Source organism: Cnephaeus nilssonii (genome assembly GCF_951640355.1).
Source record: "Cnephaeus nilssonii genome assembly, chromosome: 5".
In the NCBI taxonomy this organism is placed as follows: Eukaryota; Metazoa; Chordata; class Mammalia; order Chiroptera; family Vespertilionidae; genus Cnephaeus; species Cnephaeus nilssonii.
In genome coordinates this window covers 19556672-19575766 of record NC_137076.1, presented here as the reverse complement: position 1 = coordinate 19575766, position 19095 = coordinate 19556672, and the positions used below count along the sequence as shown (strand labels likewise).

Sequence of the window (19095 nt, the reverse complement as noted above, 5' to 3'; positions counted from 1 at the left end):
AGAAAATGAATTTCATTCCTGTCTTACAGAGAGCTCACGGTCACAGAAGTGGGCCACAGAGTAGGGAGGGGAAGCTTCAGCTTCTTTATGGCATTTCAAATGTCTGTGTGCGAGGGAAGCCTGGTTCTTCAAAATAACCAAGATACTGGTGGAGCACACAAAACCTTACCACGCTGAGGATGTTGCATAGATCTCATATGGAAAATTTTCTCTATGTTATTAATAATTTAAAAACCGATGAAATAAGGCATCATTTCCCCTTTTTCAAAATAGATTTTACTAACTTTTATTTATAAAACATTTTGGGGATTAAAAAAAAGCATCAGGCCCTGACCAGGTGGCTCAGTTGGTTGGAGCATCTCCCTATACACCAAAAGGTTGCAGGTTCGATCCCCAGGCGGGGCACATACAGGAGGCAACAGATAGATGTTTTTCTCTCTCTCCCTTCCTCTCTCTCTCTGAAAACAAACAAACAAACAACAAACAAACATGTCCTCAGGTAAGGATTTAAAAAGAAGAAAATAGCATCAGGTTTTTTTTTTTACCTGACTCTCACCAGCCTCTGGTTCCCAGCACTCAGGTTTGTCCAGAGGAAACATCTTGTGCGCAGGGGTGGGGGGCTTGAGGAAACCACCAAGAAGCATAGGAACATTTCTCAAAGAAAATCAGACAAATTCCCATGTGTGCAGGCATTTGAGCTTTTAAATGTAGATTAAAGTAACAAGGTTTACCAGTCATCTTTATCTGGGGTGGGGTGACTAAAGCTCATCCCTCTTGTGAAATCTCCTGAAATTATTTTCTCTCCCATCAAACCTGCCCATCAGCAGGTCCTCCTCATCTTCCTCACGGGCCTTCTTCACTTCCTCCTTAGCCTGGATGGCATCCATCTCCCTTTCCGGGCCCTGCAGACAAAAACAGAGACCCGGGTGGCCAGAGATTATGCTTCCTGGAAGCTGACCAGATGTTAATATGCAACCTGCCCCTGCGTTCTGGAAGCTTCCACTCCAGCTCAGGGCAGCTAAAAATGAGCCCCCAAAGCTATCAGGTCCTAATCCCTGGAACCTGTCAATACAACCTGATATGGGGAAAAGGTCTTTGCAGATGGGATTAAATTGTGTTGAGATTATCCTGATTTATCAGGTAGACCCTAAATTCCACCATTAAGTGTCCTCATAAGAGAGAGGCAGAGAAATTTGAAACACACACACAGAGGAGGAGAATGCCACATCAAGACAGAGGCAGAGCCCGGCCGGTGTAGCTCAGCAGTTGAATGTCCATCCAGGAACCAAGAGGTCACCAGTTCGATTCCTGGTCAGGGCACATGCTCAGATTGCAGTCTCAATCCCCTGTGGGGAGCTTGCTGGAGGCAGTTGATCGATGATGTTTCTCTCTCATCGATGTTTCTATCTTTCTCTCTCTCTCTTCCTCTCTCTCTAAAAAAATCAATAAAAACATTAAAAAAAAGACAGAGGCAGAAATTAGAGTGATGTGGCCACAAACCAAGGAACACCAGAAGCCACCAGAAAGCTGGAAAAGGCAAGAAAAGGATCCTCCCCTAGAACCTTCAGAGGGAGAGTGGTCCTGCTAATGGAGTTCTGGCCTCCAGAACTGTAAGAGAAAAAATTTGTGTTGTTTTAAGCTAGCCAGTTCGAGGTGATTTGTTATGACAGCCCCAGGCAATGAATTCATCCCTTCTTTCTGTCCCCAGAGCAGTGGGTCCCTGTCCTTCAACCAGCTGACCAGCTGAATGGGTGATAAGAGGAGACCTTAGAGCCTAAATGAGAAAATCCAGGGAATGTAAAATAAGGCAACACATTGATAACTGTTTGGCTGTGAGGGACATTGTAAACCCAGCCTGTTCACTCCTGGGCTGTTCGCTGAAAGATACATACAGGAATGATTGTAACAGCTTTATGCATAAGGCCACAAGCTGGAAGCCACCCAAAGCTGCCTTGACAGAGAATGGATACATACCTTCTGGGATATTCTCACAGGAAGATCGAGCTACTGCTGCATGTGATAATATGAGTGCATCTGACAACACTGCCTAAATGAGTAAATATGACTCCATTTATATGAATTTCAAAAGGAGGTCAAATTGATCTAGATAAAATAGTGGCTCCTTTGGGGGTGGGTGCTGGCTGGGAGGGGCTATGAGGAGGCTCCTGAAAGCATTCTGTGTGTTGATCTAGGTGGAGTGTTCATTAGCAAAAACTCATCAAGCCCTTTCCTACATGTTAGATTCAAGTGCAGAAATAAATAAATAATGAAAGAAAAGTTCATTGCACTCTTCGTACCTTGGTTTCACCCCAGGTGGCCTTGCCAAAATTCTCAGCATACTCTTCGTCGTCTGTGATCAGGAAGTTATCGAAGATGGTTCCAGATCTCACCTGCAGATGAAAACAGGGCCTTACTTACTTAAAGAAATGTAACAACTTTCCACCAAGCAACAATTGTATTCTTCTCAGTACTGTGGCAGTTATTAGTTCTCAAAAGCAGCACATGCTTAAACCCATTTCTAGAATGCCGTTCCCTCCAGGGCACTGGTTTTCAACTTGGCTGCCTATTGGGATCACCAAGAACATTTTTGAAACTCCTGATGCCTGGTCTCAACCTTAGGGATGCTGCTTTAACTGGTCTGGGAGCTGCCTGGATTTAAAAAGCATTGAGACTTTGAAGAGCGCCCCAATGCCTGGAGCACTCAGCAATATTTAATAAATGCAGTTCAAGAACCTTTCTGTGCAACGTGTGGGCTGGGGACTGGCAGCAACAGCACCACCTGGAAGCGTGGTGGGAATGCAGAATCTCAAGCTCCACACCAGACATGCTGCATCAGAATCTACAACCTTGTCCTAAAGCTAATGGTCCCACAGGTCAGCTATGAGCTGAGGAGTGACCAATTCCCAGGGGGCAGAGGCAGACAGGATGTGCCCAGAGGGTGAGGAGGTCATCTGTTTTGGCCACAGCCTTGGGTCCAGCTACAGGTGGCAGGCACACAGCAGGAGTTCAAGAAATACAAGCTGCCCTAACCGGTTTGGCCCAGTGGATAGAGCATCTGCCTATGGACTGAAGGGTCCCAGGTTCGATTCCGGTCAAGGGCATGTACCTTGATTGCAGGCACATCCCCAGTAGGGGGTGTGCAGGAGGCAGCTGATTGATGTTTCTCTCTCATCAATGTTTCTAACTCTCTATCCCTCTCCCTTCCTCTCTGTAAAAAGTCAATAAAAAATATATTTTTTTAAAAAAAAAATACAAGCTATGTAAATTAAGGAATTTACTGGTAGGCTGAAATTCAGTTATTAAACTAAAGCAAATTTAAAACCCAGTGACCTGCCAAAGCTCCAGCCCGATGGCACCAATGTTCTCAAATTCTGAAAGGTCGTATTCCGTCAAATAGTGGGTGTTTTTCATCTTTTGATGGAGCCAAACGTCTTTATCTATTCCTTCCGGTTTCAGGCCATCCTGCAACAACAAACCGCATGGGGTGGTCCCCAGTGATTCAGCAGGGGAGAGGGCAGCCCGAGGGTGTCACAGGAAGAGGATGCCGCCATGTACCTGGTAAGGAGGTTTCTGAAGCATTGGCGCCTGCCAGTCGCCGTCCAGTTCACTGTTCCAGTCGCTTGGCTTGCTGGCACTGGCATCCAGAAAATGCTTCTCCCAGTCCTTAAAATATGTGTAAGGAAAAAAAAGATTCTCAGATTTGAGAAAGGAAATTCTTAGCTACCAGGAAATGGCCAGGCCTGTGACCCAGGTCGCTATTTCCTCATCTCCTTCTCAATTTGGTGGTTGAAGGGCCGAGTGCTCAGGGTCCAGATCCCACAGAGGGCCTTGGGACCATGCATTGCCGGAATGTTCTCTCTAACCCCCCCTCAGCCCGTGTGATGGTACCACTTTTCCCATGCTATTGACAGGAATAGCAATGTGGAAAACTTGAAATAGTGTCTAAAGGTAAAATGATGGGCAAAAAGTGATGATGGGAGAGGGGACCACACATTCACTGATGGTTAGCTGGAATCTGTCCTACATCACAGTCACACATGGACTATTCCAGAGAGAAGCTGGATAACTAAGAAATGTCCCAATATTTACCTGGATAGCAGGAGAAAAGCAATTACTATTGAGTCATTTTATAGACATAGAAACACCTATATACACACAAAAATAATACATATACATGCATATATATATATATACAGTTAAATATACAATCTATGCATAATATATATAAGTATATATATATTCAAGTTTATACAAACTCACATATATACATATATACACATCTATATACATATGTGCATAGCTTAGTAGGTACTGAATAAGTAGTTGTTGAATAAGTAAATGGATAAGAAAAAATTGCTTAGATTAATATTCAGATCAACATATATAAAAGCATAAAAGTTGTATACAATGGTGTTTTCTCTTTTAGAACTGAGAAATTGTAAACATTTTTAAAAATATATTTTTTATTGATTTCAGAGAGGAAGGGAGAGGGAGAGAGAAACGATGAGAGAGAATCATTGATTGACTGCCTCCCACACGCCCCCTACTGGGGATGGAGCCTGAAACCTGGGCATGTGCCCTTGACCAGAATCAAACCCAGGACCCTTCAGTCCACAGGCCAACGCTCTATCCACTGAGCTAAACCATATAGGGCAACATTTTTAACTTAGCAGCTTTTTCATGATACTCTTTTCAACAACTGAAACATGGGAGTTAGTCACCTCTCCTACTGCTTTTTGTTGTTGTTAATTATCACCGAGGATATTTTTCCATTGATTTTTAAGAGAGAGAGGGAGGGAGGGAGGGAGGGAAACAGAGAGAGAGAAACATCGATGTTAGAGAGACACATCAATTGGTTGCCTCCCATATGAAGCCCAGCTAGGGTTGGGGATCAAGCCTGCAACCGAGGCACAAACCTTTGACTAGAATTGAACCTTGGCTCTATCTACTGAGCCAAACTAGCTAGGTCTCTTCTACTGTTTTGTTTTGTTTTTTAAATATATTTTTATTGATTTCAGAAAGGAAAGGAGAGGGAGAGGGAGATAGAAACATCAACGATGAGAGAGAATCATTGATCAACTACCTTCTGCATGTCCCACACTGGGGATTGAGCCTGCAACCCAGGCATGTGCCACAACCAGGGATTGAACGGGGACCTACTGGTCCACAGGTTGAGGCTCAACCACTATGCCATGCCAGCCGGATTCTCCTACTGCTTTTTGACCCAGACCACAAATGATAACCATGAACCACTGTTGTGTTGGGATCCAGAAAATAATTACAATTCAATCTGAGTAGCAGGCTCCCTAGTAGAATTGTGGGTTTTCAGATTCTAATGCCATAATGAACTAATTTGTTTAGGAGCTCATAGGGGTCTGAGCATAGGGATAAAACAGCCAATCCAGAAAGGAGCTTCTGAAAGACTGATTAGCCCCTGTGGGGACCTGTCTCCACCCAAACTGCTGGGGCAGGGGGTATTGCAGGGGTTTTGTTGTTGTTGTTTTTGCCATTCTGGGCCTTGTTTAAAGTAAGTGCTTTTTCTGGGTGAACACTCCATTTTTTGGTTTGTTTTTAAAGTAAGAACAGGAGGGGGAAACTTTGCCTTTTTTCCCCCCTTGAGATATGATGAAAAAACTTTTATGTTGGGGATTTGCTCTAATCTGAAGGCATTCTCATTGATTGGACATAATTGATTACAAATTCAAGGAACTGAACTTTCAATTATCTATGGGGAAAAAAGGATTGCCAAATAACTTACTAGTCTAAACAAGATGCCATTTTGATTTAATAATTATATTCAGTCTATTCTGAAGTATTTGTTTATTACATAGCAATGCCACCAGTAAGTTGTATATTGTCAGAAATTAATTATAGGTATCAGCCCAGTACTCGTAGTTATGGCAAAGATGACTGTCTTCAGATAAATGGCTCAGGTTCTGGTATAGTATTTGATGCTCAAAACAAAATGTTATAACAATAAAAAAAAAAATAGACTGGTCCTAGCCAGTTTGGCTCAGTGGATAGAGTGTCGGCCTGCAGACCTAAGGGTCCCAGGTTCGATTCCAGTCAAGGGCATGTACCTCAGTTGCAGGCTCCTCCCCAGCCCGGGCCCTTGTCAGGGCACATGCAGGAGGCAACCAATTGATGTGTTTCTCTCACATCGCTATTTCTGTCTTTCCCTCTCTTTTTCCACTCTCTCTAAAAATCAATGGAAAATATCCTGGGGTAAGGAAAAAAAAAACACAAACCAGAAACATAGACTGAAAAAAAAAGTGGATGTAGTGGGTAATTCCAAAAAAGATTTATCTACATCCTAAATCTGTGAATGTAAGCTTAAAGTGTGTGTGTGGGGGGGGGGAGGGTCTTAGCAGATGTAATTACAAGGATCTCGAGGCAAATCAATTGGATTATTCAGGTGGACCCTAAATCCAATGATAAATGTCTTTATAGGAGACAGAAGAGACTCAAGAAGAGGAAAAGGCCATGTGGAGATGAAGCCAGCCAGAGATACTGGAGTGGTGTGTGTACCACCCAAGGAATGCCTAAAGGCAACAGACACTGGAAGAAGTAAGGAAGGATCCTCCCGTAGAGCCTTTGTTGTAGGGTCGAACCCTAGAGTCAGAATAAGACCACCGGAGGCTGCTGATTGATTAAAAAAGCAGGCAAGGATTTATTGAACTGGCCAGGACGGCTGCGAGAGCACCACACGTAGGTGGAGTCCACACTCACGACCGCGCCGTTCCAGGTGTAGGTAGTCCTTTTAAAGGTCCAAACCACAAAATTTTCCTTTGTTCTAAATTCTAAATTCTAAATGCTGGGAACAGCCCGCAGAGGGGTTCCCAGCCACATCCTGCTGGACATTGGAATGTGGCCCTATCTTGCGAAAGCAAATAGTACAGAAGCAGAACTGAGCAATTAATAATCTCTAAAGGTTATCTGCAGTTTCAACTCCTGGAGCTCCTGAGTCAATGGGAATCAATCTCCTGTAGTTCTGGTCCACAGGCACAGGAAAATTACCTTTGTGAGTCTCCAGGTCTCAGTCTGGAAGCTGAGGTAACTACCCTATTGTTTAAGCAAGTAAGTGGGTGCAGCAGCCAGAATAGCAGGGTTAAAATTCAAACAGCAGTTTTTACCTAAGTATGGTTACTACCATACTTCACCTTGAGAGGAAGTGTGGTCCTGCCTGCCAACACACTGATTTCTAACTCTGCCTTCAAGAAGAACTATAAGAGAATACATTTCTGTCCTTTGAGAAATGATGGAAAGGGTCCCGGGTTTGATTTTTGTTAATCCTCACCCGAGGATATTTTCCTATTGATTTTTAGAGAGTGGAAGAGAGAGGGAGAGACAGAGAGAGAGAAACATCAATGTGAGAAAGTGACATCGGTTGCTTGCCCCCCACATGAGCCTCAACCAGGAAATAGAAAAACCTTTATGTTAGGGATTTGCTCTTTGTGGTGCTTTGCTACAGCAGCCCTAGGAAACATACATTTATATGTTTACGGATCTTGGTTGTCAATCACAAGTATGAGGCTACAAAAATATTTCATGTTCAAATGCAGAATAACACAAAAAAATTTTTAAGGTTTCGGATGCATTTAATTTTGGTTAAGAAGAATAAACCATATTTGTTTTTTGTTGTTTGTTTGTTTGTTTTTAAATATATTTTATTGATTTTTACAGAGAGGAAGGGAGAGGGATAGAGAGCTAGAAACATCAATGAGAGAGAATCATTGATCAGCTGCCTCTTGCACACTCTCTACTGGGGATGTGCCCGCAACCAAGGTACATGCCCTTGACCGGAATCGAACCTGGAACCCTTCAGTCCGCAGGCCGACGCTCTATCCACTGAGCCAAACTGGTTAGGGCCCATACTTGTTTTGATCTCAAATATTATAAAACTTTTTCACAATACCTTGAGGCATGCAGATCTGTGGCTGGTTTCAGCACATATGCACTAGAGAGAGCATTTTGATCATTATGTTGTTGTCATCATGATTACCCGCCATGCAGCAATCATACAGGACCTAATACGTACAAATTTTGCTTGCACACTTTCTAAAATTGTTTGGGAAAAATCCACACCTGGAGTTTGTCCTCTTTCTCCTGCTCCCAGTCCATGGACTCTGCTGAAGACTTCTCCATCTTCTTCAGTGATGTTAAGTTCCAGTCATACTCAATGCTGCCGGATTCGATCACTTGGCCATCAATTTTCACTTCGTAAGTGAGATCTGGTCTTAAGATCAGAGTGTAGAGGTGTGTAAAGCCATCAACCTGCACATTTTAGGGGAGGAAAGGATGACAGGGAGATGTTTCAAGGCAGGTCTAAACATGCAGTGTAAGTTATCATCAGTCAAAGACTTGCCATAAACAGAAAGAAGAGGGGTTGTAGGACAGGGGGCTATAACGGTGTAACAGAAGCGTTGCCTCTTTGTAGAACACTGCTACCGGCAGCCTTCTCTGGAGTGGCCGATTCTCTTTTGGGCAAAGAATTCCCTTCTTCCTTATATTCCCCACTATAACCCTACAGGCAGTTACGATGGGGCAGCTGGTGTAAACCATGGGACGATGGCGTTGTTTATGAAAAGTCATGTTGAAAACTACTTCCTGTTCTATATCCTGAAAGATTCCTAATGAAGTCTGCTCGTTTCTTTTTTTCTATAATTTTGTTTTGTTTTGTTTTGAATCTTCACCCAAGGATATCTTTATTGACTTTAGAGAAAGGGAGGAGGAGAGAGGGGGGAAGCATTGATCAGCTACCTCCCATACATGCCCTGACTGGGGATTGAACTGCAACCTAGGTGTGTGCCCTGGCCAGTAAATCAAACCCACAACCTCTTGGGGGGTGGGACAACACTCCAACCAGGGCTCCGCTCTATTTCTAACATAGGGGAGAACTTTCTGATGCTCTGAGCTATCCAACAGTGGAAGCTCTGTGAGGGCAGGCCCAAAGCCCTGGGCCCGCCACAGAAAAGTATTCAACAAATATGCAATTAAGGATGGGTGGGGGGTGGGTGATGGGTGCCTGGGGAGGCTGAGGGTGCCCAGGATATGCCTGCCTGTCAGTAGCGGAGGGGAATCCTACTGGGCTTCTCAATGCAAACCCATAGCATCAGCATCACTGGGAAATGTAGGTTCCCACATGGGTCCCAACGTGCTGCGCTGGAACCTGGGACCCTTCAGTAATTTTCACAGGCCCTCCAGGGACACTGACACTGTTCAGGTTCAGGAGCCACTGCTCCAGTGTTTTAAAGGGTCTGTGTCAGGAGGATTCTCTCCCTACCAAGAGCCAAAGCTAAAGGCTTCTTCAGTTCTTGCCTGTTGTGCCCTGCTGGATAGGCCACTGCTGGCCACACAGTGGCAAATGGCTTGTCCAAGATCAACACTACAGTCTGCTTGGTGTGACAGCTGAATACCAATGCTCTCCCCCTGCTCTCTGCTGGCCTTCTTCTCAACTCCCTTTCCTAATTTCACTTTGGGCTCCCTGGCCCCATGGTTGGGGCTCCCCAGGATTTGACTACAAGAGCAGAGCCTCCTGGGGATTATATTTATTCCCATACATATGCAAACAGCTCCAAAAGGCATCTTTAATCCCAACCATCTGCCTGAGCTTCAGACCTGCTTCCAACAATTTACTGACACCTCTATCTGGATGTCTGCCAGGATTTCACCCCTAACCATTCAACATGACCCCCCAGTCTGCCCTAGTCCCTCCTGGACCTTTGTTTCCCTTCCTAATTAACAGTAATGCTACACATCCTCAGTACCCACATTCCAAACATCATAAACTGTGCCGCGCCAGCACGGCCAAGGGTGAACCTGAGGAGGGGCGGTGAAGGATTGAAGAAAAGACAGACAAGAGAATACAGCTGGGGCTCGGTAGATCTCCTATGCCTGGATGAGGACACAAAAGACCCAGCCTGCAAGCCGATGCTTTATTTTACAGTCTGATTAAAACAAGGGTAGATTAACATGTATACAAATGTTCTTGTTTTGGCAACACTTGCTGCACCTCCCACAGCCATTAGCTACTTAGGAAGGAATTAGGGAGGGCTACAAGGTCAGGCTTAATTATGCTAGGAGAGCTCTGCCCTCCAAACTGGGACTTGTTTGTGGCCCTGCCACAGGCCAGCCCGAGGCTTGACCCTAGAGCCGCTCCCTACAATAAAGTCCTCTCACCCCGCTCCTGAATAATGTCAAAACGCTCCTACGGTCTGCATTCCCCCAGAGCCTGGGCCCACAATCTCACCTGTTTTCCTGCCTGTTGATCACCCTGTCCCCCACCCACCCTCTCCAGAACGTCTGAGCTATTTTTCTAACATGCACTTCAGACCCCTTGAGGTCTGACCACTGCCTGCAGGAAAGGTTCTCGCCCTTTCCTTTCCACATCACAGAATGAATCAGAACCCTATGGAAATAATGGTACTCCTCCCTGGGAAGACCGGAATGCTGACTAGCTGCTGGGAATCAGTGCTCCTTCAGCAGATGGGTGTTATTTTTCTAACAGATTGCAGAAATAGCAGCACATGTCTGAGGAAGTCATCAGCCTTGGGTGCCTCTCAGGGCCCTGTAGGCTTGTTGACCCCAGGTGGTCATGCTTTGGCCTCCCAGGCATGATCTGGGCCAGTGGTCGGCAAACCGTGGCTCGTGAGCCACATGCAGCTCTTTGGCCCCTTGAGTGTTCTAACACCACTTCTTCAAAATAGACTCGCCCAGGCCGAAAAACGACTTCTGCACATGGGACACGAAGTTTCAATCGCACTGTACGTGAGTGCCCGCACGTGGTATTTTGTGGAAGAGCCACACTCAAGGGGCCAAAGAGCCGCATGTGGCTCATGAGCCGTGGTTTGCCGACCACTGATCTGAGCTGAACCTCACAGCCTCCACAGTGTCTCTCCCATACACCTGATGTGCAACTGAACAATTTCCTGGGACTCCATCGTAAAGACCTGCCCTTTGATCCAAACACTAAGTGGAGGGAGAAGGATTAAGACTGTAAACTTCCCATCGCCCCACGGGAGGGGTGCATGGGGTGAGGGGGGAGCTCACAATCCAAGTGAACCGCAACATCAGTAGGTTCCCACTGATGGTGCTACCAAGAGGGATGGTGCTACCAATGGAGACTCACTGTGGTTTTGTGAAGAGGTCTAGTGCTCCCTGCTTGGGTTAGGACTGACTAAGGGAGAGTTATAGATGCTTCCAATCCATGCTGTCAATGATCGTAAATACACTAGGGCCTCCTGCCCAAATTCACGCAGATTGACGCAGGCCTCTGATGTTGGAGCCCTGGGCCCTGGGGGTGTCTCAGGGGACAGGTTCCTGTTTCCTGGTGCTTATATGCAAATGAGGGGGCATTGCAGAACATACTTCCCTTCCACAGGCCCACATGCCAGGGACTTAACACAGGCCACCTCTTTGGAGAAGCCCTAGGTGGGGCCATTGAGTTCTAAAGCAGGCCCTAAGACCTAAAGAGTCATTTTCACAGAACCCCTGGGTAAAAAAGTAAGAGTGTATGCTTTCATTTTAGAAACTTTTCTATTTTAAATGTTTTGGCATTTTGAAGATTCATTTCTCCAATTAATTTTCAGGAATAAAGGAATGAAATCAGAAATATTTCATTCCTGCCCTAACCGGTTTGGCCCAGTGGATAGAGCGTCGACCTGCGGACTGAAAGGTCCCAGGCTCGATTCCGGTCAAGGGCATGTACCTTGGTTGCGGGCACATCCCCAGTAGGGAGTGTGCAGGAGGCAGCTGATCGATGATGTTTCTAACTTTCTATCCCTCTCCCTTCCTCTCTGTAAAAAATCAATAAAATATATATTTTTAAAAAAAGAGAAATATTCCATTCCTTAGTAATGATGGCTATAGTTAAAATGTGACCACTCTGTTGTAACCCTGATGGGGCAAATTATAAATCGATGCCACAGCTCACAGTAAAAAGTGAATGTGCCCTCCTGATGGGAAAAAACTCCAGAAACCAAACCAGAGTAGCGGACAAGTGTCTCTAATGCGCCTGCTACACCAGAGAGCAGGGACGGGGTATGTTTGCTATGACCCATCCCTGGCTCACTTAGATATTTTAAGATCAAAACTACTCTCTCTAAACTTATGTTACTATCTGACAAGAGTTAACACAACCACTGATTTAAATATAAAATCAGCCCGAACCGCCATGGCTCAGTGGTTGAGCATCAACCTATGAACCACGAGGTCAGGGTTAGATTCCAGTCAAGGGCACATGCCTGGGTTGTGGGCTCCATCCTCAGTGGGGGGCGTGCAGGAGGCAGACGATCAATGATTCTCTCTCATCATTGATGTTTCTATCTCTCTCTCTCTTCCTTCCTCTCTGAAATCAATAAAAATATATTTAATAAATAAATAAATACAAAATAATTTACCTTACACCTGATAGGTTTCTTGTTTGAATGATACTGATTCTTGAAATGTAAAATAACATGAACTTTCTTGATATCAAATCCACAAATATCAGGTCCTACAAAAAAAAATTAGCTGCTCTCAATTTCCCTGCATAATGCATTACCACAACATACCCCCAACCATTCTCCTGAAATAATATCCAAGGCACAGGAAGCTTACATGCCCAGAAATGATCAGTTACCTACATGGAGATATTTAAATGGATATCTCCCATTTATATCACCTGAGAAGGTGATACCGTTCTCAGTTCAGGTCATTTCTCTGTTTCCTGCAGCCACTTTGGACTCAAGTATAAATCAGCATGAGTAAGAAAAGGTTTAACAATCTAAAAAGCATCCCTGACATGCTGCCTGAGTCTGGGGTCCTTGCTCAGAAGCTCTGACCAGAGTCCCTGTACCCAGGTGAGGGCTTTGGAGCTGGACTGACAGGCTCTGACCTCAGCTCTCATTCAATTTTGAGACACAGTTGCAACTATGCAGCCTCCCTATGCCTTGAGTTAATCTTGACTTCACAAAGCTATTATGCCAATTAAATGGGCTAATTTTTTTAGGGTTTTTTTTTTAGTACATTTATTGATTTGAGAGAGAGAGGAAGGGAGAGGGATAGAAACATTGATGAGAAACATCAATTAATTGGCTGCCTCCTGCACACCCTCTACTGGGGATGGAGCCTGCAACCTGGGCATGTGTCCTGACCGGGAATCAAACCATGACTTCCTGATTCATATGTCAATGCTCCATCACTGAGCCACACCCATCGGGCTATTTAATTGTTTTTTCAGGCTGTCTCTGTGCCAAGAGTCAGCCTGAGATGTAAACTTAAGGTCTTCTCAGGTCTTTTCTGAGTCTTTCCCTGGGCATGTGTGGTCACTTTCTAATTTTCCCTGCATGAATGTCTGGCTTCCTAAGGGGAAAGGGGAAATAATGAGGGGAGGGGGGTGCTGGCCCTTTACTTCCCCTGGAAGTCACTTTGGCTGGAGGCAGAGAGGATTACAATAGTGAGGGAGATACAACAAAATGGCTGCCCCTCTCTGTCCCCACCCTTGTGACCGGAGGCACCAATCAGTGATCAGAGCTCAGATCCCAAATATTTGGAGAACAGAGTCCTTTCTGCCCACCCTAGCTCCTGCAAGTTGTGTATAAGCTGCTCCAGGAACACCTGCCCCGCTGCGTTAGGGGCGGAAGGTGGGTATATGCTACTGTGCTGAGGGCTAGATGGACTGAATTTAACCTTCCCGGTTTTCCCTGGAAATTGCCATCCTTCCACAGACTCCAGAGTTCCAAAGTATTTAAATCTGGCAGCTTCTGCCAGTAGAATTGTTGTCTAGGTAGGGAGACAGATGCCTAGTGCTTCCTACTCTGCCATCTTCCCAGAATCCTCTTCATTCATAAAGCTTTTGGATTTCACACTTTGGTTATGTCTAGTTTCTGTGGCCCAATGTGGTCTCTTCCCATTCCAGCACAAATTTTAATCAAGATCCCCTGGTGTAAGGAGACATTTACTGCATTCCAGGGTCAGCCAGTTTTTTCTGTGAGGGGCAAGACAGTTAATATTTTTGGCTTTGGGGCCATATGGTCTCTGTTACAATGACTCCACTCTGCCACTGCTGTTTGAAAGCAGCTTTAGACAAAATGCAAATGAACTGAGTGAAGCTGTAGCCAGTAAGACTTCATTTGTGGACACTGACATTTGAGTTTCATATCATTTCCATGTGTCAAAAATATCATCCCTCTTAAGATTTTTTTCAGTCATTCAGAAATGTTAAAACCCATTCTCAGCTCACACGCCCTAACAGACACAGGCTGTGGCCTGATCTGGCCCATGGACAGGGTTTTCTGACTCCTTATATATTCAGAATACTTGTGTCTACATTAATATTAAACATATAACTTTCTCTAAAGTATAACAGGATGGTACAGGTGCCTTTTTACAATGTTAAATAGATTTAACAGGACTAAAAACCTTTGGCCAGGCACACACAATACTACCATCTTAGCAGTCTTGGTCTAAGGATGCCATAGGTGGAAGGATTATCAGTCACCAGAAACGGTTGCTTTGTACTACCTGAACTCACCAAACATAACATAGTACTGGGACTTCCCACTCAGGTTCTTCTGGTCTACATCCGAAGGGAAGATCTTAATGTAGCCCCCTCCACAGTCCATCTTCTGCTCGTGTTTCACTGTGTACTGAACGACCAGCGTCTTCCCTTTATTGCTGAATGGTTTAAACCGTGCAGAGATGGCATAGAATCGGCCATTTTGAGTGGTTTGCAGACCTTCAAACAAAAAACACTCATGAAAGATTAGGAGAGACAGTGCTCAGTGATGCAGATAATTAAATTATTGTCTTTCTCTTAGTCCCAATAATAAGCCTCCTAACCATTTACATTCATCCAGCACCTCTAGTCCATTTGTACAATATACAATGGACATGCCACAGAACTTCTTTGTCACACTCAGATGTTTTTGTACTTAATATACCACTGTTATGTTATAAAAGCACTTTAGCTCTAAGTGACAAATATGCATTCTAATGATAAAGAAAAGGTTAATTCTGCTTCCATTCATCTTTCAAGGGGTGGGGATATATAAGGAAGCTTGTGTAGCAACTGAATTAAAATACAAAGCATTCTATTTCTTTTTTTTAAAAAAAAATATATTTTATTGATTTTTTACAGAGAGGAAGGGAGAGGGAGAGAGAGTTAGAAACATCGATGAGAAAGAAACATCAATCAGCTGCCTCCTGCACACCCCCCACTGGGGATGTGCCCGCAACCAAGGTACATGCCCTTGATTGGAATCGAACTTGGGACCTTTGAGTCACAGGCCGACACTCTATCCACTGAGCCAAACCGGTTAGGGCTCTACTTCTTTTTCTTAATTCTCATCTTAAAATAGTGACTTAAGAGTCACAACTGACCGGCTGGTGTCGCTCAGTGGTTGAGTGTTGACATATGAGCCAGGAGGTCATGGTTTGATTCCCAGTTGGGGCACATGCCAGGTTTGTGGGCTCCATTCCCAGTGTGGGGGTGTAGGAGGCAGCCAGTGCTTCTCTCTCAACATTGATGTTTCTAACTCTCCCTCTCCCTTCCTCTTTGAAATCAATAAAAATATATTAAAAATAAAAAAAGAGTCACAACAGCAGCCCTAGCTGGTTTGGCTCAGTGGCTAGAGCATTGGCCTCGGGACCAAAAGGTCCCGGGTTCGATTCCTGTCAAGAGCACACACCTTGTTGCAGGCTCCTCCCCAGCCCGGGCCCTGGTCAGGGCTCCTGCAGAAGGTAACCAATCAATGTTTCTCTCTCACATTGTTATTTCTCTCTGTCTTTCCCTCTCTCTTCCACTCTCTCTAAAAATCAATGGAAAAAATATCCTCAGGTGAGGATTAGAAAGAGTCACAACAGCAGATGGAGGACAGAGTGCAGCTCTGTAAAATGGTGCTTCCCTGTGCTGGATGAGCTGGCTCGTGCTTGTCATGTGTGATGGCTTTTTATGAAGCTACCATCCTTTGTCATGTGAATCATCTCATATTTGCATTATGCATTTAAGTGTTCACTTTGAGACCAAAACCCCCTTTTCAGTAGCCACTAGGCTCTGTACCAAATCCTTACCTTATACTGAAATTCATCAAACCTGAAAACAGAGCCAGTCTTATTATAACCTACCCTTACTTGCTCTGTACTCTGGCCCCCACAGCTGCTCTGAGTCATCATAAATGGACTTGGTATTTGTATTACTACATCCTGAATTCATGGCTGAACTCCCTTCCACCACACCTCTCTGTGTCCTTCATTCTTTCCTCACCCTCCCCTTCCTCAGATTTGCAGCCCCTCCTCCTCATGTGGCCCTTTCCATTGAGGCAATTCCTAAGGCCATATGATTCACCATCTCCCTCTGTGTCCTACCCCCCTCCTCAGCCACACCCATGGCCTTTCTGACTAAATTCTATTTCTTTTTCCAACAATAGCTTCTATGTCATGGTCCCAGGGGACCACAACAGAAGGGGCCAAATTAACGGGTATGCTCAGTGCCTTGCCTGTCTGCACTCAGTAGACATGTGCTGCAGTGAATGAAATGCACACAATCTCAGGATTCCAGATTGAAGGGAGAAAAAACACTGTGGAAAAAACCAAACCGACTCTAAGTGGGAACCCCTGTCCTTGGACAAGCTTCATAGAATCACCTGCTTGTTTTCACTCCATTTTTGTCATATAGCCTGAATTTTGACCAACTCTTTGGGTCAACATCCTATCTAATAAAAGGGTAATATGCAAATTAACCGTCACTCTGTCACAAAGATGGCAGCGCCCATAGCCACAAGATGGCAGCACCCACTCCTCTCAGCCCCGCCAGAGTCCCCCAGTCCCGAGGGGGTGATCGCTCTCAGCGTGAGCGTTCTGCTCCTGGCCACGGATGGGCCTCTGGGCAGCGGGCGCGGAGCGGCCAGGCCCCACAGAGAGCTACTGGCACACATATTCGTGTGCAGGGCTAATAGTTTAACTTATAAAACTGCATATACAATTGAAAAACAGAGGCTGCCAGACAGGGAAACATGGGAATAACAGGACCAAGATAAAGGTTGAATGGAAGATGGTGAAGAAGTAAGTTTTTCCTCTAAATTAGGGGTTAGCAAGCTTTTTCTGTAGGGCCAGAGAATAAATATTTTAGGCTTCATCTGCCATTTGTTCTTTGTCCCAACTACTCAATTCTGCCTTTGCAGTATGAAAGCAGTTATATAGACCATATGCAAACAAATGAGCATGGCTGTGTCCTATTAAAACATTATTGACAGACACTGAAATTTCATATATTTCATTGAATTTTATATACTTTTTACTTGCCATAAAACACTATCCCCCCTTCAAATTTCCCCCTATTAAAAAGTGTTAAAACCATTCTCAGTTTGCTGGCTTAGGAAAAACAAACAGGTGGTAGATGAGCTGTATCTTGTCCACCTTTGGTCATCAGAAGTGAGAAGAAGCCAGAATACAGGTTATTCTAGAACCAGGAGGCTACTGACTTGCAGGGAGGGGGTATCAGGCCAGCCTCTGATACCTCATCATTGATCAGCGGCCTCCTACACGCCCCCTACTGAGGATCGAGTCCGCAACCTCGGCATGTGCTCTGACTGGGAAGCAAACTGTGACCTCCTGGTTCATAGGTCCTTGCTCAACCACTGAGCAACACCGGCTGGGCCAGACTGTGTCTTAACAGCTCTTTGTTAGAGAGTTGAGGACGGAATCCCTCGCTTGACCTGTGTGTACAGGTATAAACATTCATCCTGTTGTACCCCTTAAGACAGGGGTCCTCAAACTACGGCCCACGTGCCACATACTGCCCGCCGAGGACATTTATCTGGCCCGCCGGGTGTTTTTGCCGCCGCTGCCTGTCCTGCTTAGCAGCCGACTTAGCAGTGTGCATAGGAATTTGTTCATAGTTGTTTTTTTTAAACTATAGTCCGGCCCTCCAATGGTCTGCGGGACAGTGAACTGGCCCCGTTTAAAAAGTTTGAGGACCCCTGCCTTAAGAGCTGTGCACCTGACAGCATTTAACGTTTATCTGTTTTTCTTTCCTTCTTAAAGTGAAGAAGAAGAAAAAAAAAGATTTTTTTTTCCTCTGCAGGGCAAGGCCCTGGGGCCCCCTAGTGCATACAAAGCAGGTTTTGCTGGGCAAGTGAAAAAAAGAGGAGGACAAAAAGTAACGCCAGAGCCCTAGCCAGTTTGGCTCAGTGGATAGAGCGTTGGCCTGTGGACCTAAGGGTCCCAGGTTCCATTCTGGCCAAGGGCACATGCCTGGGTTGTGGGCTCCATCCCCAGTAGGGGGCGTGCAGGAGGCAGCCGATCAGTGATTCTCATCATTGATGTTTCTATCTCTCCCTCCCTCTCTAAAATCAATAAAAATATATTAAAAAAAAAAAAAAAAGTAACGCCAGACCCTACCGAAGCCTTGGTTTCCTCACCTGTGAACGGGAGTGGGACGTGTTGGGGCGAGCCACACCTACCTTGAAAGGTTGCTATGGGGGATTTAACATTTAGCTTGATTTTCTCTGGAACCCTAAACTAACCTTTGTCTTTTTCTTTATGGCCATAAAATTTCCCTGACGAGAGTCTAAAATGCCCGAATTGGGAGTCATTAGTGGACTGCACCCATCGGTTCCTCCAGCGCTCTGTGGGGGGAAACAACAGCGGTTAGGGCCGAAAACTTCCTCTGGGGCCAGGGAGGGTGAGGGGCCCTCGAGGCTTCGCCACAGCCCACCCCGGGGCCAAGCGCGACTCGGGCCATCCGTTGGGCGGCAAGGAATGGGGGGGGCTTACACCCCCGCCACCATGGCGTCGCCTTTTCACCTCCGTCTAGAAACTCCTCCTGGAAGTAGACGGTGGCCAGCACCACCCGCAGCACACAGACGGCCCAGAGCAGGACCCCAGGCGCGGCCATAGAGGGTGCGCGGAGCTTCTTGTAACCGCCCCTTTGCTCCCAGCAGTCTCTGCGGCGAGCCGGGCCCTGCTAGGAACTACAACTCCCGTCACACCTCGCGATTGTGATCCGAGGCATCACTGGTCCCAGCGCGCTATTGTGCCACTCCCAAGATGTCCCGCTATTGTGACCTGGGGCGCTATTGGTCCTCGGGGGCGCAGGGGGCGCTGGGAGATGTAGTC

At 45.6% G+C, this 19095-nt stretch overlaps 1 protein-coding gene across 1 annotated transcript; it reads right to left on the bottom strand.

Moving 5' to 3' along the window:
* Positions 1 to 539: 539 nt before the first annotated feature.
* Positions 540 to 18878, bottom strand: CALR3 (calreticulin 3). The gene is made up of 9 exons (XM_079773154.1): positions 18784 to 18878; positions 18504 to 18605; positions 14513 to 14716; positions 12399 to 12493; positions 8086 to 8274; positions 3556 to 3663; positions 3331 to 3462; positions 2298 to 2390; positions 540 to 902 (listed from the first exon to the last, which is right to left on the bottom strand). The coding sequence occupies exons 1-9, from the start codon at positions 18872 to 18874 to the stop codon at positions 759 to 761; spliced, it is 1158 nt and encodes a 385-aa protein (XP_079629280.1). The 5' UTR covers positions 18875 to 18878; the 3' UTR covers positions 540 to 758.
* Between the last annotated feature and the right edge of the window lie 217 nt (positions 18879 to 19095).

Bases quoted from the DNA above. Each gene is read 5' to 3' on its own strand.
- CALR3 (XM_079773154.1), bottom strand. From the start codon at position 18,874: ATGGCCGCGCCTGGGGTCCTGCTCTGGGCCGTCTGTGTGCTGCGGGTG. The intron at 12,494-14,512 runs GTGAGTTCAGGT...TTTTTTTTGTAG, and splicing joins CCAGTACTATGTTATGTTTG to GACCTGATATTTGTGGATTT. The intron at 2,391-3,330 runs GTCACTGGGTTT...TTTCATCTGCAG, and splicing joins TCGGGCTGGAGCTTTGGCAG to GTGAGATCTGGAACCATCTT.